General features: G+C 32.1%; 3 protein-coding genes and 1 long non-coding RNA gene across 9 annotated transcripts; 3 read left to right on the top strand and 1 right to left on the bottom strand.

Moving 5' to 3' along the window:
* Positions 1 to 3842: 3842 nt before the first annotated feature.
* On the top strand, positions 3843 to 7946 carry LOC112720779 (phosphatidylglycerophosphate phosphatase PTPMT2). Its single transcript, XM_025771865.3, has 6 exons — positions 3843 to 4726; positions 5635 to 5757; positions 6082 to 6175; positions 6601 to 6683; positions 6758 to 6847; positions 7368 to 7946. The coding sequence occupies exons 1-6, from the start codon at positions 4526 to 4528 to the stop codon at positions 7773 to 7775; spliced, it is 999 nt and encodes a 332-aa protein (XP_025627650.1). The 5' UTR covers positions 3843 to 4525; the 3' UTR covers positions 7776 to 7946.
* A 3208-nt stretch (positions 7947 to 11154) lies between these two features.
* On the top strand, positions 11155 to 11547 carry LOC114924665 (uncharacterized). Its single transcript, XM_029289920.1, has one exon. The coding sequence runs from the start codon at positions 11155 to 11157 to the stop codon at positions 11545 to 11547; it is 393 nt and encodes a 130-aa protein (XP_029145753.1).
* Positions 11548 to 15670: 4123 nt separating this feature from the next.
* Positions 15671 to 20241, bottom strand: LOC112720777 (deSI-like protein At4g17486). Of its 6 annotated transcripts, none has more exons than XM_072206795.1 (6): positions 20029 to 20238; positions 19820 to 19941; positions 19361 to 19631; positions 17641 to 17928; positions 16572 to 16652; positions 15671 to 16044 (listed from the first exon to the last, which is right to left on the bottom strand). In XM_072206795.1, exons 3-6 carry the CDS (start codon positions 19512 to 19514, stop codon positions 15881 to 15883), a joined length of 687 nt encoding a protein of 228 aa, XP_072062896.1. In that variant the 5' UTR covers positions 19515 to 19631; positions 19820 to 19941; positions 20029 to 20238; the 3' UTR covers positions 15671 to 15880. The 6 variants fall into 6 exon arrangements, with proteins under 6 accessions (XP_072062896.1, XP_025627642.1, XP_072062895.1 ...); XM_025771857.3 differs by having other exon boundaries at positions 16572 to 16658; positions 20029 to 20236; XM_072206794.1 differs by having other exon boundaries at positions 16572 to 16658; positions 19820 to 20241.
* A 411-nt stretch (positions 20242 to 20652) lies between these two features.
* On the top strand, positions 20653 to 21229 carry LOC140176353 (uncharacterized). Its single transcript, XR_011867530.1, has 2 exons — positions 20653 to 20810; positions 21063 to 21229. It is a non-coding gene; the product is annotated as an uncharacterized lncRNA (long non-coding RNA).
* The last annotated feature ends 2947 nt before the right edge of the window (positions 21230 to 24176 follow it).

The raw sequence follows: 24176 nt of genomic DNA, 5'->3' as shown, positions 1-24176 counted from the left end.
GCAAACACAATTATATCAGACAAGGAGATATACAAATAGGAAGCAGATATGACATTTAGACAATTAGCAGGTAATATGCAGTCAATTAGGCAATTCCAAACAATTCACATAATATGCATATGATGAATGTCTGTCCTAATGGCTGATGAGTCTCATCTGTCGGTTATAAAGCCAACCCGACAAGTCTTGGAAGCTAACCATTGGACTGTCCCTCTGTCGTGCATCCCCAACTCGAGTTATACTCAATCATAAATCATATTTCATATCCAACACCCTCACTGGTGTATATTCACGGAGGCGAGCTTATCCAGAACTTTCACAGTGTCTGGCTACACTTACGACATAGGGTCAGTAGAGTATCGAGTCTCCACCTGAAGCACATGGTGGCTAGCCACTACTTTCTTCTAGGAAAACTCGTATCTCAGATAGTGGAAGTGCAACATTCACATTTCATTCAATACGCATATATGCAATCAAACTTAGCCATAATTCAATAATAGCTCAGCCATAATTTGGCAATAACCCAGCCATCCGGCTCATAATTCAATCAATAACCAGCCAATTTATTAACAAATACAGCCATTCGGCTCATGGCATATAAAGCAGTTCCACAATCATCCTCTGTATCTCATACAATGATCTTTGATCATCGTTCATCATTAAATCTTCCCTTACTTCATCCACAGGTTTCCACATTCCCTAGCTCCTCCCCGTTGCTAGGCATATCACAAGTATTTAAGACATAAGGGGTGAGATCAGAGGCTTAGAAGTCTGAAATTTGGCTTTAAAAACTCAAAAATCAACTTTGGGATGAAAACAGGGTCACGCGTGTGCGTCGCTTACGCGCACGCGTCAAAGGCAGCAAGATACAGTGACGCGTACGCCTCCTCCACGCGCACGCGTGGATGGGAGAAAAGCCAAGTGACGCCTGCGCGTCAGCCACGTGTACGTGTGGGTGCGTTTTGCTCCCCAGGCACAAAACCGGCACAACTCTCAGAAATTTTAGCTGGGACAACTGTTTTAGCTCATCGACGCATGGATGGTGAGTATTTGAAAACGACGCATGCGCGTCGGCCACGTATACGCGTGGATGTGCGTTATGCCAAAAATTTTACTAAGTTAAAAGGCTGCAGAATTCATAGTTTCAAACCCCAATCTTCCGACGGGCATAACTTCTCCGTTTCAAATCATTTTTCAACCGTTCTTTGAACGGCATAGACATCCCAAATCCAATTTCATTTCTACATAAGTTTGGCACAAATCGAAGATCTGGAATCAAAGTTATAAAGTATGCCCAACAACCACATTTTCATACAAAACCACAAAGTGCCATTTTCAAAACAACCAATTTCACCCCTTTTTAAAATCAACCAAAACATATCAAAAATTAACCTCAAGCCTCCTCACTCATACATTGATATTTCTATCAAATCATAACCCACCAATCCATTATTTTAACATATCTCAACTAAGTAACTCAACTTCAAACACAATATCATAATATACATATTTTCTCATCCCAATTCCCAACAACACCATTTCCAATCAACCATCAATACACACAATCAATATCACCCTCACCATTAATATGGCTTCACCCACAACTCAACCTCAATTAATTATTTAGCATATATCAAAGCATGCATATTTCTCATGCATCACCCCATCAAAACATCAATATTCATTAATCACATACACAACCACATAATTTATCTCAACCATTCCAGCAACATCAAACATTCAAATCCTATCTTAGGGCCTCTAGCCTAAGTTTTTACACCACATTATATTTTAGATACAGGAAACTGAGACCATACCTTAGCTGCTTTTTCGCTTAACCCGGAACACTTCTAAATCACCTTTCCACAAGCTCTCAAAGCTTCAACACCTTCAAGAAAAGATTTTTAGCATGCCAAAGCCCTTTTCAAACTTTCCAAAATCTCAATCAAGCTCTAACACACATATAAACACTTCCTAACCACAATTATCACATCCAAACACAACAACTCAATACCTAACATCATAAACCAACAAATTCTACTAGGATTGAGAGTCTTACCACACCCAAGGATCAAAGAGACAAGGTTACTCTTCTCCTTCAAGCTAGTTGGGTCCTATAACATCAAAGAGCCTAAAATTTCAACACTTTTTCCCATTAAATTTGAATTTAAGGCTAAAAAAACTGGACTAAAATTGTGGCTTACCTCAAGAACAAAGTAGTAGATTTGTAGAGCTCGTCGCGATGAACGCATGGTCACAAACGGTGCGATAATCGGAGCTCCGGATCAAAAGTTATGGTGGTTTGAAGATCAAATGAGAGTTGGAACTTTAGAAGAGTGTTCTTCCCCTCCCTTTTGCCTTTTTCAGCATGAGTGAGGTTTAGAGAGGAGAGAGAGTGCTATTTTTTAGGGTTTTAGGTTTTTTTTGGTTGGGCCAAGGGTCCAATATGGGTCCGGTTGGCTCGTTCGGTCCAATTTTGGGCCGATTTCTATAAAATTGGTATCGAAATTCTTGTTTTGATCTCCTCTATCATATTAAGCCATAAAAATTACATTTTTAGTTTTCTAGAATAAATTCTCATTTATGGGCTAATTAGTCGTTAATTAACCGGGTTTTACAAAATGACTAAAAATTTATTTAAAAAATACTCCATGTGAAATGACATAAAAGTATTTTTAAAAAAATTACTAGATTGGAAATTAATGTATTTGATAATTAAAATTTAACTACTAATTTGATATTCGAAAGATTAAAGAGTTGACAAATTTTTTTAAAAGATGTTATTAATAAAATAGTTCCTAAATAATTTAAAAATGTAAGAAAAATAATCAATAAATATTATATGTTTTATAAGTGAATAAAATGGTCGTATTTAACAAACAACTTATTTATTTGATCTGATTTTTTGTGACAATATTTAGATAAATATTTAAAAAATGTTTTAAAAAAATTCAAAATAAAATATAATCTCTAGATTTTTTCTTTTTTTTTCAAAAAAATATAATTATTCACAATATTTTTTAAAAAAATTATTTGACATAAAATTATCAAACTTTAAAAATAAATTTTTTTTTTTCTAATAATGCTTGTTTCACATACTAGGCTTAAGTAAACTCATGTAGCGAGATTACGAACTTATCTGTATAATGAATCTTGGAATATCCTGAGATAATAAATTCAGAAGTCGTTACTACGCAAAATACAAAACACTTACGGTTTACATGAAAAAATCGTAAGGAATCATTAAAACCAATAAAAACATAAGATGGTTAGCTCGAATATCAACTTTATAAAATATATCAAAATAAGAAAATTATACAAGAGGATACACAATTTTTTTATACTTTTTACATTCTAAAAAAATCATGTACTCATTTAAGTATCAGAATATTTTTACAGGTATTCATTTTGATATGAACAAATAAGATTTCGGTCCTAAAAAATATCTTAGTTAATTCATTCGAAAAATTTACAAAAAATTATATCAGAATTTTATATTTAAAATTTTTTAACAATATATATTTAATATTTATTCTTTTATCATATTTTTAAATATTTGAGAATTGAAAAATCATCTTAGTTAATTCATTCGAAAAACTTACAAAACTTAATCAAAATTTTATATCTAAATTTTTTTAAAAATATATATTTAATATTTAATTCTTTTACCATATTTTTTAATTTTTAAAAATTTATTTTATTAAACTTTCGGATATCCTTACCTTAATTGAAGAAATACTTCCCGCGAAAATTGGCCAATGGGCTGTCGGTAATGCCTGATTGGCGGATTACGTGTCATTCTTTCATCGACTTTCACCTTCCCTGTGAGTCACCATCATGTCATTCAAACCTTTCCCTCTTCCCCTCTTCTCTTTAACGTTTTCCTTCACTTTCGTGAGTTTCGTCATTTCCGAGTTTGTTTAGTGGCCCATTTTTGTTTTTTTTTTTTAAAAAAAAGAGAACACTAACTTTTCTGAACTCTCGAGTCTTGAACCGAAATCCTAAATCTAGGGTTAGGGATTCCAATCCCCAAATCCACTTTCTCCTCTGATACTTTCCCCTCCCTCTTTTCTTTCCCCTCCTAATTATTCTTTCTCTCTCTCTCTGGCGGAAATTACGACAATCTATTCACCCATCATTCTAGCCTAGTTTCCAGCGTCCCGATGGTCTCAATTTCCTGGCAAAATCTCGTAGAGTTCTGTTTTTCTCGTTCTAGCTCTTGTCCTAGTACCATTCTCTGTTCGAATTGGTGTAGATTTCGGGTTTCATAGGTTCCGTGATTCTCAATTGGCAATTTCGGACAGAATACGATTCTCTCTCTCTCTCTCTCTCTCTCTCTCTCTCTCTCTCTCTCTCTCTCATCTTTGTGTCCGTGGAGTTGGATGCAATAGATTCGTTGATATGTGTTGTCGATAACTGTGTGAATATATCTAATTTGTCAATTAGGGCTTCCATTTCTCCTTTTTGTTTTGTAAATCTGTTCATAGTACTGTATAAGTTGTTTTTACGAATTTGTAAGTGAGTTATGCGTATAGAAGAATTGAAGTGTGGTGGTGAGGTGGAAGGAAATGGAGAGGAAGAGAGGTCATCAAGCTTTAGGGGCTATGATGCAAAGAAGGTTTTGGTTGGAGCGGGGGCTCGCGCGCTTTTCTATCCCACGCTGCTTTACAATGTTGTAAGGAACAAGATTCAGGCCGAATTTCGATGGTGGGATAAGGTTGACGAGGTATGCTTAGTTTTCAGTTCTATGTCATACACTGAATGGTGTTAGCTTATTATGTAATTGTGGTTAATATTATGTTTTTGAATCTTTTATCATTTGATTAAAGGCTTGCATTAGATATTTATATTGCATTGTTGTGTTAGTAGTGGCTATTATGAACAATTGTTTTATTTCTCATTGATGTGATTGTTTTGATATAAATCCACATAAACTTGGTGAAAGAGGTGTGTGATTATTAACATGTAGAGGGATCTATATATTGAGTGAATTTGCCTCCTTTGGTTTCTTCACCTGCTTTAATAAGATACATCTGGGGTGACTGATCCAATGTTAAAGGTGCTTGAAGCGATGATAAAACCCGGATGGAAGATATATATATATATATATATATATATATATATATATATATATATTATTTTTTTTATGCCAGTGTAGCTATTAATTTTGGCCTTTGTTCTCTGTTGATCACTATAATAGATATTGTCTGACTGTCATAGTTTAATAGTTAGTTTATTCTTTGTATTGACATCCAACAATGTGTTGAAATGTCTTATACTGAGTTTAGCGTTCTGTATCGGTCAGTTCATTACTGACAATATGTAATTGGATGCTTCATGCTTGTATATATATCTCTTTAAAATGGTGGTGACTATCAATTAAACTCTACTAATTAATACCATAATATGGAAAGGGCATGTTTGCAGTTTTCAAATGTTTGTTCCCTGTTGATTTAGAGTTGGCTGCTAGACTAACTGGGTTTGAAATAGTTGGCATAGAGTTGAAAGGAACGATTTTGATTTGAAAGTTTGAGCTGAGATTGCATGTTTTTATTGGTTACATTTGAATATTGTCTTATGTTTTGAAAGTTGAACTCCTCCTAATTCTGACGTACTTAATTTCTTCTTTTTCAGTTCATATTATTAGGTGCTGTTCCATTTCCAATTGATGTTCCCCGTCTGAAGGAGCTTGGTGTTCGTGGGGTTGTCACATTGAATGAGTCATATGAGACTTTGGTTCCAACCACATTATATTATGTGAGTATATTATGCATAGCCCTTTCCCTTGAAATTGCATTTGTTCGTCTACTGAGTATTGGTATTTTTGTGGGCTAATTTTCTCAATGAGAATGAAGTTCAGTTGAAATTTTATAATCTGGGGAATGAGGGATGTAGATTTTGTGAACAATTTCTTTAATTGCAGAGAGACTGGAAACATTTGTTTTTGATGTTTACCAGTTGTCTATATTGGGTTGTGTGAGGTTATGTTTGTTGTTCTGCATTTTGCACTGGATTATAATAGAATCTAGGGTGTTTTTCGAAAGATTTCATTATTAATAATACATTGAACGAATATGACAGGCTCATGGAATTGACCATCTAGTGATTCCTACTAGAGATTACTGTTTTGCTCCATCGTTGCATGATATATGCCGTGCTGTGGACTTCATACATGGTCAGTATTATGAAAATATCTTGACTAAATTTAGGGTCATATACACTAGTGTTACTTTCCTTTGGAGGATAAATGATCATTAATATTTAATGTATTTGTAAACTGTTGCATAATGTGGCCTTATAAGATGGAAGCATCATGGATTGATGATGTCTACAGTTTGTTTCATATCCCTAATCCTTACACATTACACTCCTCATTGTCATGCATTATACTTCTCTTGATTTTATCAAAGACCTACACCTCTTTACCTGCACAAAAAGAAAAAGGGATCTGGATAAAGGTTTTACAAGTTAAGAACTTATGGAAATCTACAGATAGGCTTTGAACAACAACGGTTCTCATTTTGATAGTTATTCTACACATTTGAAATTATGTTGACTTCTTTCCCCTATTGATTTGATTATTGGGTTCTTTTGCTGAAGAAAATGCATTATCTGGACACACTACATATGTCCACTGCAAAGCTGGGCGTGGTCGCAGCACAACTGTTGTTATTTGTTATCTGGTTGGTACCTTGCCTTAAGAGTGTATAAAATGATCACAGTCCTAGTTTTTCTTACAATCCAAGCTGTTGTGTAGGTGCACCACAAACTAATGACCCCGGAGGGTGCATATGATTATGTGAAGTCAATTCGGCCAAGGGTGCTTTTGGCTTCATCTCAGTGGCAAGTAAGTATAAAATGTCATTTGGTTATTATAACATATCATGTGACTTTCTGTATGGCTTTGATTGTCCTATTTTTCTGAGTGCTTGGATATTATACTTTTATGAGTAATTACCCAAATCAGTCCCCAATGATTTTAAAAGTAGACACTTTAGTCCCCAAGAAAAATTAATACACAGGTTAATCCCCAAAGTTTTATTTTGGCGGACAAATCAGTCCCCAGTTCATTTTTTGGGCAAAGTAATTACCCAAATCAGTCCCCAAGGATATTAAAAACGGACATTTTAGTCCCCAAGAAAAATGAATTGGGGACTGATTTGTCCGCCAAAGTAAAACCTTGGGAATTAATTTGTGTATTAATTTTTCTTAGGGACTAAAGTGTCCGCTTTTAAAATCCTTGGGGACTGATTTGGATTATTTTAGAGCAATGGTAAGTTAAGCGCTACTGTTCTTATTTTAGAATGGTGTACGGAAAATGGATAATAATTATGGCTAAATTTTCCTAACTTTATTTTTGAGATCAGGCTGTTCAGGATTACTACCGCTACCTCATCGGGAGAAGATTTGTTGCACATGCACCTTTCGCAGATCTATTTGTAAAGACTAAGGCTTCCGAGGCTGCAATAGCTTCAAGAAATCATATGATGTTTGACGATAATTCTGTAGTTGTGATAACTGAGTCCGATCTTGAAGGATATGATCCAAGCATTCAATTGCAAACTATGCCTGGTGAAATTTGGGCAGATTTAAGTGTGGTTTACCGTGTAGGGGTTGCTGGACGGGCAGCACTGGCAAGAATCTCATGCCTTTGGCTGCAGTGTGGTCCTAACCAGAAGATTTCTGCGGAGAAACTTACCAGTGATGACAGTTGCTCAATCCGGAGTAATAGTAATAATTTGGGAGGAATTAGTATCAATATCCATGTGTATTGAAAAACCAACTCCTAAACCCACAAGTTTTGTGGGTCTGTCTGTATCTACAAGTATTGTTTTTCCTTTTTCTTTTTCCCTTATGTATATTCTGATGCTTGCTCACCTTAACTAAAATGATATCTTATACGGATCAATCAATTCTGAAATATAGGATAACTGCTATTTTATGAACTTAGGCATTGATGTTCTATATTATGTAGGGATAGGTTTCTAGATTCTTTGTTGATCTGAATTTCAACTACTTAAACTACATCAACCCTGATCTCTAGACGAGAGAAATTTTTTTCATAATCTATTTCATAAAATGTTACTACTCTTTTTATTTATACTTTTTCTATATTGCAGCTTTTAACCTAATAGATGCGTTTTATTTTTTTAAATTTATAACATATAAATAAATCTTTTAGTAATTTTGTAGATATCAAAAGTGATAGTTACAAAGTGTAATCATCTATATATTTTATTAATAGAAGCAAATAGATTGTTATTTGTAGTCTTTATATGTTATCATGCTACAAAAACTTACATTCAAATCTGTCGTAGTTCACCCAAGAGACTTGGGATTTACAAATCCAAAACTGTTTTTTATGGATATATAAGATATATCAATTCATGCTTATTTAATAAAAAAAAAAAAACTCAATTTGCTAAAGGATGATATTTCATTACTTCCAATGAAATTTTAACATGTGACAAATTAATAAACAAAAAATAAAAATATATATTATGTATATATTAATGAGTTATACGCTGCATATATATATTAACATTTCATAGATATTATATGTTACATATATTAATAAAAATGGAAAGAACCGTTGCATATATATTATATATAACATATATTAATAAAACATATGACCATTACTGTTATTATTAATAAATTAATATTTATTATTTTATATATACTACTTACATATACTTTTATTTTTCACAACTTTTTATACTCTTCAATTTTCTTTTAAATTTATGAAATCAACGTTTTGCTGTTATTATTTTTTGTTCAAAAAAATCGATCCAAACCAATTCAACTCTTTTCTCAATTATTTAATTTTTTTTTAAACTCCAAATACCCAACAATCTCAAACTTCAAATTCTCAAATTCCAAATCAAAACTTCAAACTACCAAATACATTTTAAAGTCTAAATGTACAAAATCTTCCTAATTTCAGTTTTCAAGCTTTTTCATAATAATCAATTTCCTATTTTCCAACCACATAATCAAAATTCACAAACACCAAATTATCCATTTTCATCCATATTTAATCCCTCTATCGGAAATGTTACTCCAACATCCTTGTCATTTCCAACTCAATTCTATGCATCGAGACATGACTCATCTGGTGTTGGTGGCTCTTTTAACCTATCTTTTCAGACTCCGATACAATCTAGTCCAAATTCCCAATATTCAGATTTTGCCAACCCTCATAGATTAGATGCTATCGACCTCAATGATGATAAAATTGAAAAGGATGAGATGTTGATCAGTATATGGTTGAATATTTTAACTAACCCTATCGTTAGTACTGACCAAAAGGATGAAACATTTTGGAATCGAATTCACGGCTATTGTGTAGAATTTAGTGCTGATATGAAAAGGATGATAGTTGCATGTAAGAAACGATGATATAAGATCAACAAAGTAGTTGCACACTTTGCTGGTTGCTACGCTCAAGCTAGTCGAAATATAAGGAGTGGTTCGAATGCTTATGATATAAGCGAGTTGGCCTATAAAATTTATTTCACAAATTATGATAAAAATTCATGTTTGAGAGGTATTGGAATATGCTTCATTTGGAACAAAAATGGAGAAGCCAACTACCAACACAAATTGAAGGATAAAAAAAATCAAGGTCAGTGCAACTGGAGCATACTCATTATCATCAAATTCAAAAATACCGTTAGCTGAAAAAATCGGGCTAAGAAAATCGGTGTGGACTCTTTCTTTCGCCCACAAGGATCAAAGAAGAGCAAGAAAAATGATAAAGAAGAAACACAAATGTCTAAAATGTCTGAAGATCTTAGTAAAAAAAACATCGATTATTAGGAAACTATTTCTCATGAAAGATATTAATAATGATAGGAAAAAGAAACTAATGGATAAGAAAAGGAAAAAGAAGAGGAGATGGAACATAGAGAAAAGATTATGGCAATTAAAGAAAAGGAGTTACAAATTCAAGCGGTAATGAAAGAACAAGAATTATAAACTCAAAGATATATTAAAGAAATAAAAATAAATGCAATAAAAAAGGAAAAGAGAAATGGATATGCAAATACTTAATACTGATACGTCTACAATGATTGAAAAACGACAAACTTTTCATGAGATTGCATGAGAGAAAATATTAATAAGTGGTTTACTTAATGGTTCCTTGGATTTATAGAGTTAAGTAGTCTTATTTATTTTTATTATATATTAATGTATGTGTGTACTTTGTTAGTTTGTTTTGTTCTATTTTGTAATATAGTATTTTTTTTTTTATTTGTGATGTAACTTTTAAAATTAGTCAATATTATTATGCATTATTGATTATGAAAGTAACTATTACAAAACTAACCGTTTTAAAATTAGATAAAAAAATAACAATTATAAAATAGACGTTGCAAAAGTAGCCATTGAAAAGTAGCTATTTGTTGCGGATATACTTATAAATATCAATTATCAAACATTTACCATCACAAACTCCATTCAAAACTAGTTTCTCACCTTACAAAAATTACTAAATATTATATTTTAAAAAATGGCTAAAAATTTTGATTATATATTTAATGAGGCTTTTTATAGTAAAAGAAGGCGAGATAATACACTCATAGATAATTGGATCGATGAGTGTTTGTTTGATGATTTAGAAGAAGAAGTCATTGAGAATAGCTCTTTTCCAACTCCTCATAGATAGATCAACAGAGATCGAGAAGCAAGACATAATCGCCTTTTGAAAGATTACTTTACAGATGAGCCAATATATAGTGCTGATATTTTTCTATGGAGGTTTCGAATGAGAATACATGTATTTTTTTGGATAGTAGATGTCTTCTCACATGCCTATTCATATTTCCAACAGAGGATCAATGCTATTGGGAGAAGAGGCTTGTCATCACTGCAAAAATGCACTGTTGCGATACGGAAGTTAGCATATGGTGTAGCAACTGATGCTGTTGATGATTATGTGCGCATAGGCAAGAGCACCACAATTGAATACTTGAAAATTTTGTTTAAGGTGTCATTTCAATGTTCTAGGATGAATACTTGCTAAAACTAAATTCAAATGATATACGACGCCTGATACAAATGGCGAAGGCTCGTGACTTTTCTGACATGTTGGATAGCATCGACTGCATGCAATGGAAATGAAAAAATTGTCCAAAGACGTGGAAACGTATGTATATGAGTGGTTATCGTAGGGTTGCAACTGTATTACTTGAGGTTGTAGCATCTTTAGACATTTGGATATGGCATGCATTCTTTGAAATTTTTGGTTCAAATAATGATATCAACGTATTTGATCTTTCACCAGTATTCAATGATAATCTAAATGATCGTACTCCGAAGGTAAATTGCACTATCAATGGTGATAATTATACTATGAGATACTATTTAACGGATAGTATTTATCCTGAATGGACCACATTTGTCACATCAATATCAAAGCCACAAAGGCAGGAACGCAAGTTATTTGTACAATGCCAAGAAAGACAAAGAAAAGATGTAGAGCGAGCATTCAGAGTATTGCAAGTACACTATGCAATTATATGTGGTCCAACCCACTTTTGAAAAAGAAGAAACTTGCAAATATAATGAGAACTTGTATTATATTGCATAATATGATTGTTGAAGATGAAAGAGACAATTATACAAAAAATTTTGCTAAGGACCTAGAATATGACGATGTCAAAAATGACTTATCACAACCACAATTGGGAGAGGAAGACTTTGCACCATATCATCAATTTCTCTCGAAAGAAATATCCAACTTCAAAATAGGCAGCAACATCGACAACTAAAAGAGGACTTGATTGAACACATATGACAATTTCATAATACGTATCGTCAACTATAAATTTTAACTATCTTTTTCTTTATATTAAGTAATGTTGCAAATTAGTTTAAGCTCGAATTAATATTGTGTATTATTGTTATTTATGAAATTATTAATTTTTTTAAATTAATTTTTATAATAGTAAATTATTTTTAATTTATAAATTATAATAATATTATTGTAAAAAAATATTTATATTAATTTTAATTACATTAATAATTAATTAAGTGAGACCATAAAAGGGACTAAACTTAATTCTTTCTAATGAAGAAGAGAAAAATGTTTTGAGTTTCTATTTACTGTTTATAAATACAAAAGCTGATGTGAATTTACTTTTTATGACAAGTGGGGCATAAATAGGAATTGAGATAAATTCTCTATTTGGAGATGGTCTTAGAGAAAAAGGTTGTCATAGTGTCATGTTCTTTTGGTTTGAGAGACTGCTATTCCTAAAAGAATTAGAATAAGGGCCAGTTTGGATAGGTCCATAAATTACTTTTTTTTACTTTTAACTTATAAAAAGTTATAACATTAATGTTTGGTAAAATTTTTAAAATCAAATTATAACTTTTTAAAAAGTTATTTAAGTACTTATAGAGAAGTTAAAAAAATGACTTTTTTTATAATAAAAATTTTTTTATCACTTTTCTTTTAAATAAAAACTTTAGGATTAAAAAACCAAATACAAAATAACTTATTTATAAACTACTTTTAATATAAATATTTATTATTTAAATTCTTTTTTTAAAAAGAACTTAATTAAGCTGTCTATTCAAATTAAACCTAAAACCCTTAGCAAAAAAGAGTAGAAAGAGAGGATTTAAGAGAAAGACCAAAAAAGCCTTTCAAAAGAAAAAAAAAGGATAAATGATCCGACTCTAATATTAAAGCTGACAAATCTTTCCACTAAAAATTAAAACAAATATTATATCCATAAAAAATAAAATTCTCTTAATAAAATTATTCAAAAATTTAAAAATTATTAAAAATTTTTAAATTATTTTCTAAACTAACCTAATTTAACCCCAATTTTAATAGTCCTTCACTCTCAATCCCCTATTCCCCGTTCTATTTGTACCTCTTACATGGATTAGATGCGCTGATATTCTTTCTATCTTGGTTTTTATTTTATTCCACAAAAAATTAATCCTTCGTGCTTATAAGTTTCTTTGAATCTAATGAGAAATGGATCCTCTCAATTTTTTTTAATAATTAAGAGAGTAAAGTGTAATCTTTCACTATTGATTTTATAAGTAAGACCAAGAATAAATATAAGAGAGAGAACAATAAAAGATTAAAAATCACACTTTACACTCTCAATTTTTTTTAACAATTGAGAGGATCCATTTCTAATCTAAAGAGTTAATTACCTCCTTCATTTGATGTCAACTAAGAGAGGTGAATTAATGTATGCACATCAGTTTTACTTTACCCCTTCATGATTTAAAAAAAAAAAATAATTGTGCAGAAATTTCAGTGTATCAAAAATAAATCTATTAAAAGTTTATTATAATTTAAACTTTTATTTTGGTCTAATTATAATTATTTAAAAGTGATTAATGACTTAATCTCATTTCTTGATGCTAATATTTGATGGACGAATTAAATTAAAAGTAACGACACAAAGATGGTCTTTTCTCTACCCATAACACACTACGTTTTTAAGTTTTTATTTTACTGAAAATTCGAGAAAATTCCAATCTTAAAGTTCAACTTTATCATAACCAAAACTCATTATAACAATTAATTCAAATATGAAAAATCATAACTTTTAAGATTTTAATTAATACTTCTGCTTAAATTAAATTCTATATATTCAACATAATTAAGCTTCTTGATATCCATCAAGTGTTCCAATAAAGTGAATAAAGTGAAATGTGACCGACCACGCAAAGAAAAAATTACAATTCAAAGAGAGACCATATCTATATCTGTGCTTCCTGTCTTGAATTCTAGCCAAGTGAGCACCAAAATCACAGCCGACGATCATACCAATGCAATGGTGGGGAAGGTGGTAACCAGCTAATAGAAGGCTCTTTTAGATAATGTTTGTTTTAAGGTATTGAGGCAAATTAAAAAATTGAAATTTAGTATCATATTTGTTGGCTTGAAGATTGGTACAAAAATTTCAGTTTATATTTTTAAAATTTCAATATTTCAGTACCTCTAAAAAGTGGAGACACAGGGGATTAAATTTTTAGGAGCAGAAACTGAAACTTTAATAATATCTTATACCTAAATACCTCCATTTCAATTAATTAATTCTAACTTTACTTTTTGTACAAATTAAATTATGGCTTCATTCTTATTTCAATCTCTTGTCTCCTAATTTATACCAAATACACTACCGAGACTTATTTCAGTCCCCATCTCCCAGTCTTTATTTCTCAGTCTCAATCTCTGTCTCTCTTTCAAACGTTACTTTAGTGCCGGATATTTGCTTAATGTGGACAGTTATGGTGGTGGTGATAGTGAATTGACAATGAAATAGGATTAGAGCTAAGATTGGATTTAGGTTAGATCAAGTTTGGTTTGAAGATAATTTTAAAATTTATAGCAATTCTTTTAAAATTTAACGTGTTTTGTCAAGAGAATTCTATCTTTATGAGTATAAAATTAGTTTTTTTTTTAATAAATTTATCAATATTTTAAACATTCATAGATAAAAGTAATCAGGATTGCTACACATTCAAGTATTTTTTTCATTTAAGTTTATTTAAGTAGGTCCAACACCAACAAAAACCACTCTCATTATTTTTAAATACACGCATACGTCCTCTCCTCCTCCTCCAACATTATTGAATTGAATTGAATGGACGCAGGTGTTCTGAATTAAATTGAATTGATAATCTCTAAATTGTAGACACATGTGTTTTGAATTTGATTTTATATAATGGATCATGTTCCGTTCATTTAGTACTATACAATTGTTTCACCTTAATAACGTGTTCGGTTCATTATGCAAAAAACTGTTTTGAATTTGATTTTATATAATGGATAATGTTCCGTTCATTTAGCACTATACAATTGTTTCACCTTAATAACGAATTGATGTTCCGTTCATTTAGTACTATACAATTGTTTCACCTTAATAACACGTTCGGTTCATTATGCAGAAAATTGTTTTGAATTTGATTTTATATAATGGATAATGTTCCGTTCATTTAGTACTATACAATTGTTTCACCTTAATAACATGTTCGGTTCATTATGAATTGAATTGAATTGTTTTGAATTGAATGAATGCGAGTATTCTGAATTGAATTGAATTGATAATCTCTAAGGAGGAGAAGAAGGAAAGAAAAAAAACCTGCGTGTACAAATTTAGAAGATAAAAAAGAAAAAGAAGAAGAAATACGAGGAAGAAAAGGAGAACAAGGAGAAAGAAATGGAGAAAGAGAAGGAGCATGTAATTTGAAAAGTTATTACAACAACTTGGATAGATTTAGATAAGAATTTTGTTTGGATGTAGAGTTTTATTCAAAAATAATAGTTTATCCAAAAAAAAAAAAAAAAAAGGCTAGAAAGTGGCGCCTATAAACCAGGCCCCAGTGTGGCTGAGATAGTGTAAGAATGGCAAACCTGTTTGCCTCATAGTAGCCACACCAAGGTTCGATTCCCAGCCATAGCTAGATGGTGGTAGAAAAGAGCCTTTGGTCTGTGTGAGTGGATGTGCGTGTGTATAACCAAATAAATAAAAAATAAAAAACAGGCCCCTAATTAGGGAAATGGTAAGTGACGCGTGTAAGTGTGTAGAAGGAGAGGCTGCATTGCCAATCTTTAAGGAAAGCACAACCTCTCCTAAGACAAAATGCTGCGGGGAGGGCTGCTAAGAAGAAAAAACAAGGCAAACCTACAAGGCCCTAACTGGAACATCTGATAAATTGTTTGTTTGTAGTTCAATAGAATCTACATTACATTTTGAAGGAACGTGGCATCATTAACATATACAACAGACAGACTAACGTGCTTATATAATACAAAACACTTCTTTTGGGATATCTGAAGTGGTACAAGCTAAGAGATGGAAGAAAGAATAACAATAATCAGACAAGAAACAAATATTGGTTATCGTAGGGCATCCCGAGCTAGAGTCATGGGTGCTTCCTGTATCAAGGAGATATCACCATTTGGCGAGTTTAGCAGCTGGCGATTGGAACGCTCATCATCATCATCGTCGTTATCATCATCACTAGATCCTGAAAGCCAATCAGAGTCTGATCTCTCATCATCTGCAGTCACAGACATTTTTTATCCTTATCCGCACGGTTTCATCAAATAGCATCATCAAATATATTGCGAAATATAGAATCATGCTTTCCATAACCCATCATAAATCTAGAAATAAAAGCTTTCCAAGATCTAGCATTAATTCATAAGCAAACAATCAATATTATCTGTAGAGGATACAATGTGAATGCGAATCATATTACTTCATTATTGTCATGTCTTAATGCTGTGAATATTATCAATCATATTACTTTTTATAATGTCAACGTGAATGTCTTAATGCTGTGAATATTACACTGTCGGCTAATAAAAATTTCAGAGAATCGCCATGTCCTGGTAGGCAACTGCCGACTACTATAAAAACTCGGCATAATTAGCAATTTCTAGAAATTCTATTGGCTGAAGCTGAAAGTACAACGGTCAATGCACAGACAAATTTGAAACACATCATTTTATTGGTTTCAAAGACAAATGCGCAAGACTATGCAACAATTGGCAAAAATCAAATATGATTGTCTCAACATCTTACCGGAACATGCTAGATGTTCGGGAAGATGTCTAACAGCAGCAACCTGAAGGCTTTCTGGCAGAAGACAATTGCAGAATGAACCTGAAACTTCAAACATAATATTAAACACTAGTAAATGCAAATATGCAATCATTAAATACACAAAATCAAAGATTCAAAGTGCAATTGTAATGTGGGTTGCTAATGCACAATCAAAGTTTTACCAACTTTGCCCCTAATGCTTCTACATCTCATCATCTTCATCATAGCACCACCCCACCCCATCGATGCCACCACACAGCCACCACCCCCACCCGACCCAGTCACCCCCTTACACTCACCACTTCCAGTTCCCCTCACCCCTACCACCACCATCTCTGCCCCCTCTTCCCTCACCTTGCACCACCCTCGTCCTGTTTCATCCTCCCTCTCTTATCCATCTCCAACAGCTCCCCATCCCACCTCCACCACCCCTTGCCACTGCCCACCCACCTCTCACTGCCGCCACTGTCACTATGTGACAAACAGAGAAGTACGCCGCGTGAGAGTTCGACCCCTGCTGCAGATCATGTTGCGTTGTTCATTGCAGATTGTCCTCTGGCTTTGCTTCAGCCGCAATCTTCTCTTTCGCAGCTTCGCATCCAACTTTGCTAGTTCGAACCTTAACAGATCCATGTCCTCTTCATATTGGTGTTCCCAATTTGGCATGAGAGTGATTCTAGAATATTTGTTAAATGTATTGTTGAGCTGTGTTTAATCTATTGTTGTTATTGTTGTTTGTGGTGGTGGTGATGATGAGCTGGGTTAAAGGTGAGATGGTGATGGTGGATGATGATGCTATTAGGGGCAAAATTGGTATAAATATAATTGACCAGATGTTGACTGTAAAAAAATTAACGTCCAGGGTAGAACTGAAACTTATTTGAAACATTAGGGACAAAATTGAATCAAAATAAACATTAAGCATACTTTTGAAACTTTCCAAAAAATTCAGAAACAAAAAGTATATTTTAATCTAAAATTTATAATACATATAATGAAAAGGCAAATTACACCTGCTAAGAAATCAGTATTAGCAAGCAATTCTCACCTACACGGGCCAGCCGATTTACCCATGCGGGAATAGGCTTTCCAGTTAGTTGTTGGCAAACTTCGTCCGTAAAATGGTTGCAATTCTTGGCAATCAGATGGTAAGTGTCTCCATGATACTTTGAAGATAAGTGCTCAATGAAAGTGCGAAATTCTAACTGAGACATGTCAGTGGTACCTAATAACACTGATCTTCTGAAAATGAAGCCGGGACAGCTTCTAGGTTCCACCTCAAATACGCCACTTGTTGAGTAATCATGTGCACCAAAGCCATATTCCATGCCATGTACTGTTCACCGAAACAATAAGCTATAAGTTGGTTTAGGAGGATATTAAAAAAAAAAACATCAAAGCCCCCTGTACAATAATTTATACTATTCATTTAGATGTTATAACTTAATGATATTTGAAGTTGTTGGATTAAGAATATGAAGAACACATTCCAAGAAGTGTCATAGGAGATATATGGAGTGGAATTCCATTTGTTATCTGAACACTACCACTATATCAAATGTGATCTTGTTGTGGAATGACAAACAACAAGCCAATGATGACCCACTAGAAACAAGATAGTAACAAGAAGAGGTAAATGCACTAAATGCAGAAAACAACTCTATACTAAATGGAAACCCCTAACATCAGTTGGATGAGGTTATTCTGAATCGCAACAACTGAATTCAGAATTTGGAAGCGCCAAAACCAACACCAATGAGCAATCATAAGATCACAGTGAAGTGATGCGAATTCTAGAATGTCAGTTGTGGAGAATAGAAATGAAGATCTCCATATATTCAAGTAGTTGAGTTAGTTTAGATTCACATAAAAAGGCTTAAAGTGACAGAAACTACGATGAAATATGAGGCAATAATACCAAAACGTTGTGAAGTTGCAACTCATTGATTATGTAAAGACACAAAGTGAGAGGATGAAGGATGATATTGATATTTGGTTAAAATAAGTTGGACACAGAGCATTATAAGAGATATTTTTACAAAGAACATCAAGTGTAAAGAGAGGAGAGTTTCTTCTAGTGTATTAAACCTTAGATTAGATCCAACAGGTACAAATTTATTAACCACAATTTCGAAACAATGAAAAGCAACACCTTGAATAAAATTTAAAATTCTCAAATCTGTACCTTTGAGATCACTGAAAAGTCTATAGGTAACTGTCTTCCTCACCCTAATTCACAAGCTTCCATAGTTTAATACATTACTTAAATTAAGTCCGATAAAATTTTAAAGAATCATAAGTTCCCAGGACCTACTAGCCTAAAAAAAAAAATTACCAACCACTGCAAGCAGCATTAACTATTTTCATCATGATGCACTATTCTCCAGTGGTACGTCTTATTGGGAAAGCCAGATCAAGGAGCAACATAACATACAACAACGAAAAATCTACCTTCTAACAATACAATAATTTTCACACAGTCACACGTATCTCCTTACCAAACAAAACAGACACTTCATTTCACATTATATATACTGACAATATGCATTCAAGTACCACCTCAATTTTTTCCTTTTCCTTTTCCTCTATTCTTCGACCAACAACAAAGCACTATGACATAATATCACTTGGCAATTCTATAACATATACAAAATCTAATTGTCTCATAATTCATCCTAGCTAATCCTCGCAATATGATGAAACAACACAAGCTCAAAATTAAAACCTTGCAGTAATCTAAGAGCATAAAAGGGGTTATGCAGACAAACCTTCGATACCCGAGTGATAGATTCCAACACCAAAGGCATAAAGGTAATTGTTCACAGGCGTGAGATCATATACATTGAGATACACCATAGTGTTTCTCCTCTCATTGTTGTCCTGCACCCTTTCTGAGCTCATGCTCAAAGGGAACATAGGCATTGTGTATGGTTTTCCACCTTTCTATTTTTCTTCTGCCCCAATTCTCCAAATTATATATCATATATCCCCATGACACTCAGGATCACAACCTCATCTTCTTCGTGTCGCAACAGAAGCCTAAAAATTCATCCCAAAGAGATAAAACAACAAAATTAAAAGAACCCCATTTACAGATACATGGTATACAACAAAAAGAAGCTGAAAAATTCAGCATTTTCATACGGAGTTGGTGAACAGAGACTCTTTTCTTTCCACCTTGAAAAATAACCCCCAAAAGAAGAAGCTTGAGATCTTGAAATTGTTACCTAAATTATGGTGGGTGCTACTTAACAAAATGCAGGTGAAGCTCGAATTTTCTTAATAGCACAGATTTAAATGTAAATGCCGCTTACAATGAAGATATGAAGGTAGACCGCATGAAGAAGCCCTAGCAAAACCCCTAATAAGAAGAAGGGGGGAAAACAATGGAAAAAGACGCAATAGCAATGGCGAAAGAAAGAATAAAGAAACTTACAAAACGAGAAGAGGGTTGGATTAGCGTTATGGAAGAAGGGTAAAGCTTGAAAATTGAGGAAGAATTGAAGGTGCAATTTGGTGAAGGCAATGTGAGGTGCGTTGCCCGCAATTCACAAAAAGGCTAAAATCAGAGACTCCTCTCTTTGCCTAAAAGCCGCCATGGCCGATACTTCGTTAAAAAGGCAACTCGAGTTTTTATTTTAACTAAGGTGTTTCTTTCGGTAAGATGATAATTTTATAAGTACCACAAAAACGTGAATAAATTAAAATAACGATACGTGAAATGTATTTTTTACGTTAATAAATAATTTTTTTAAAATTTATATTATATCAATATTTTATTAAAATATTTTTTTGTACTTTAATAAAAATAAAAAATATTTTTTATTTAATTTTATGAAAAATATTTAAATTTTTTAATTTTATAAAAAATATTTAAATAAAAATTATTCTAATTTTTTTAATTTAGTTAAAATTCAAAATTCAATTTATAATTTTATCTTTTGAAATTTAAAAATCAAAACAAAAATATATATAAAAAAATAATAAAATTATTCATTTTCTCTAAAATTTAGTGTTTTCATCTCTTCTTTTCTCTTTTTTTTTATGGCAAAGAAAAAGAAGCTCTCTTTGTTTCTTCTTTATTTTTTGTCTCATTTCTACTCTATTCTTTTTTTTTTTTGAAGTTTTTTTAGTTTTGTCTCTACTTTTTCTTCTTTCTTTCTCTAAACTCTCTTCCTATCGTCTTTGACAAAGAAGAAGCTCGGCAATTTTTAAAAGGTACTCCATTCATTTGTAATCTAAAATCTCTCTCTTTCTCTCTCATTTAAAACTTCCAATAGCTTTCTATGTATATAATTCTTCACAAAATTTTAGATTATTCTGAGAGGCATGCGACAACTGTGTCATCTGTTCTAGTTACAAACTTCAAATAAAAAAAAAAAGAAAATAGGGTCCAAGATTTACTCTCTCTCTCTGATTTTGTGCTTTCGAATCCAAATTATAGTTCTATATGGCTGCGTTTGTTTACAGAGACAGGACACTGAGACAGGGACACAGAGACACAAAATCGTGTTTGGCAGAGGAGACATGGACAGAGACAATGTGTCCAGAGACACTGAATTAGTGTATTTTGTGTCCATCCTGACAAGAAGGACACAGAGACACTAACAAGAGACACAATTTATTTTTTATTTTTTCTTTCATTATTCTTGTTAATTTTTCATAATTATATTTTTTATTATTATATTTTTCATCTCAAATTTTTTGAATGAAAAAAAATGAGAATAAATTGAATTTTCATAATTTGTTCTAGTTTATCGCCAAACAGAATACAAAAACACAAAATTGTATGTCTCTATCCATCAGTGTCTTGTCCTGTCCTGTTTTCGAAAACAAACGCAGCCTATGTGTATGAAACATATGTCTATTTGAGGTGTTTTTATTTATTATCAAGATTTCTCCAAAATAATTTTTGTAAGTGTTTGAATGTTACATCTACTGCTTTAAAAGTTTTGTTACAGAGAAACATATAATTTGGTGATAATAATAATAATGCAAGAAAATAATTGCAGGACACTCTTTTAAATTCTAGTTTATATGCACTGATATGAATTATTTTATATATGCAATTTTAACCACATCTAATTTGGATGATTGAATAAAGCAAAGTATAAATGGATGTGCTAAAGAATTTTGCACATATTCTTTGCCCCTACGAATTCGTTTAAAACAAATATTTTACTAAAGACTAAATTTGCTTATATGAAAACACTAAAATTTTTAATGTTCTTTGTATTAAAAAACTGTAAAAGCAAATTAAATAGAACTTTTTAACAATTAAAAAAAACTAAGAAATTATAAGTTTTCATTTTGGCTGAAATATGTGCAGGAGTACGTGATAGCTTCTTGAAAAATATATATATGTAGAATTGAGTGACTAAGTAGAGGTCAAATTCTATAAAATTCTCAAATTAAAGTACTTAATAATTAATTGATGCCTATGATTTAGTTGACAATTTAAATTGTTAAAGTTAAATTTTTGCTTAATTATATGCTAATTTTTTTTCTTTTTTAATGTTTATCTCAGGTGCAAGATTTACACTTTATTATTCTTGATTATTTCGTTTAAGTGTGGTAGTGATACACTCTCTATTTTATCAGCAGGTTAGTATTATATACATTAACATTACACATTTATGTATATTTTGATGTACTGAAAATCATGAGAGTAGATTGTTAATTATTTTTTATTAGGCATATATACAATTTTTATAGATAAAGATGATGCTCCTAGCTAATAAGTCAAATCATTTTTATCTGAATGTGTTATATTCTAGTTTTTAAAAGAAAGAACATAGAAAGCTAATAAGTTAGAGAATTTTTTTTTCGTAATTTTTGGTTGTCATAATAATAACATTCTTATGCACTAATAACTCTTAGCTTTTATAGAATTTGATTGACCAATAATTTTAGTCATAAAAAACTGAGTTCATTTTGTTTATTCTATTCTTCTGGCATTTATTTAGTAGCTTACATGTTTAAATTGTAAGTTTAGTCATAGAGGATGATGGTAAAGAGTTGTATAAGGATGATGATCACTTTGAGGATTTAAGTTTTGAGTATGAGTGCAGTTTTGATGAAAGTGATGATATGGTGGATGTAACTATAGATAAGATAGAGGCAGATACAATTAATATTGATGGTTTTGAAAAGTTGATAACTAATTTGACTATAAAAGACATATGGCGATTGGTGTTTGATACAAAATCTCAAGTTTGTGAATTTCATGCCCAATATGCAAAAGGATATGGATTTGTGTCTCGAAAAGACTTGAAGATGGTAGATGCTAATGGCAACATTAATACAAGACAATTGATTTGTAATAAAGCAGGAGAAAGACATTGGAAGAACTTTAAAAGAGACAACCAACAAAAGGAACATAGAGCAATTACTCGTATCAATTGCAAGACTCAAATTTATTTCATTCATTACTATAGGTCGGGAAAGTGAAAAGTCGGTGTCTTTGAGAGTGAACATAATCAATCACTGTGTCCATCTAAGTACAAACATCTTATTGCTACGAATCGTAAGCTTAATGATACCGATAAAACACAAGCAGACAGCTTATGAGTATGTGTTAAAAGCTGTCACATAATGGGTTACATGGTTTCCCAAAAATGTGGATATGATAAAGTGAGTTTTACCAGCAAATACCAACATAACCACATTAGTAAGACTAGACGTGGCAAAGTAAAAGATGGTGATGCATTTATTGCATTGCCTATCTATTGTCCAAAGCAAACAATGACCCGTTATTTTTAGGAAAGTTCACCTTAAAATATGGTAAGTTAGATAATTTCGTATGAGCTGATGGAGCAAGAGTTGCTGATTACGAATGTTTTAACGATGTACTGCCTTTTGACACCACTTACAAAACAATGTCTACAATAAGCCCTTACTCATATTTTCAAGGACCAACCACCATGGGCAAACAACTATCTTTGGATGCACCTTGCTTTCGAATGAAAGGTTCGAAACTTTCAAGTGGCCACTGCAGGAATTTTTGGAAATCATGTCAGGCAAAATATCCGAAGGCATTGTGACAGATGAGGACCGCGCCATGAGATAGGCTATCTTAAAAGTATTTTCTGGTATACCACACCACCTTTGTGCATGGAATCTACATCGTAATGCAGTATAGAATATAAAAAATAAACATTTTTGGGATGACTTTAATGTATTATTGTATGGATAGTTTACTGCAGAAGTATTTAAAAAGAGATAGAGCGAGATCATATCGAAATATGGACTTGCTGAGAATAAATGGGTTCAGGGCATTTATAATAAAATGAAGTGGGCTACTGCATATTTGAAGGAGGACTTCTTTGGCCACATAAGAACTACATCCCAGTGTGAGAAAATTCGTTTATTATTGAAGAACTATGTTAACAATAAAATCAGTCTCCTTGAATTTATGCATAAATCTAGTGAAGTACTAAGGCATTATGATAAACCCCAATTTTAGGGTTTATCTTGTGTTGAATTTAGTGAATTTTATCAACTTATCCCACATTTATTCAATGAAATAGCATGGTTTTGTGAATTTTTTCTAAATTGCATGTAAGAGTAAAAACATGCTTTTTA

This window comes from Arachis hypogaea, chromosome 11 (assembly GCF_003086295.3).
Source record: "Arachis hypogaea cultivar Tifrunner chromosome 11, arahy.Tifrunner.gnm2.J5K5, whole genome shotgun sequence".
Taxonomy (NCBI): Eukaryota; Viridiplantae; Streptophyta; class Magnoliopsida; order Fabales; family Fabaceae; genus Arachis; species Arachis hypogaea.
This window is presented reverse-complemented; position numbering and strand designations above follow the sequence as displayed.

Excerpts from the sequence above, each read along its gene's own strand:
- LOC112720779 (XM_025771865.3), top strand. The coding sequence starts at position 4,526 with ATGCGTATAGAAGAATTGAAGTGTGGTGGTGAGGTGGAAGGAAATGGA. Across the intron at positions 4,727-5,634 it reads GGTGGGATAAGGTTGACGAG|TTCATATTATTAGGTGCTGT; the intron begins GTATGCTTAGTT and ends CTTCTTTTTCAG. Across the intron at positions 6,684-6,757 it reads CTGTTGTTATTTGTTATCTG|GTGCACCACAAACTAATGAC; the intron begins GTTGGTACCTTG and ends GCTGTTGTGTAG.
- LOC114924665 (XM_029289920.1), top strand. The coding sequence starts at position 11,155 with ATGTATATGAGTGGTTATCGTAGGGTTGCAACTGTATTACTTGAGGTT.
- LOC112720777 (XM_072206794.1), bottom strand. The coding sequence starts at position 19,514 with ATGCCTATGTTCCCTTTGAGCATGAGCTCAGAAAGGGTGCAGGACAAC. Across the intron at positions 17,929-19,360 it reads CTATCACTCGGGTATCGAAG|TACATGGCATGGAATATGGC; the intron begins GTTTGTCTGCAT and ends TTCGGTGAACAG. Across the intron at positions 16,659-17,640 it reads AAATCGGCTGGCCCGTGTAG|TTTCAGGTTCATTCTGCAAT; the intron begins GTGAGAATTGCT and ends TTATGTTTGAAG.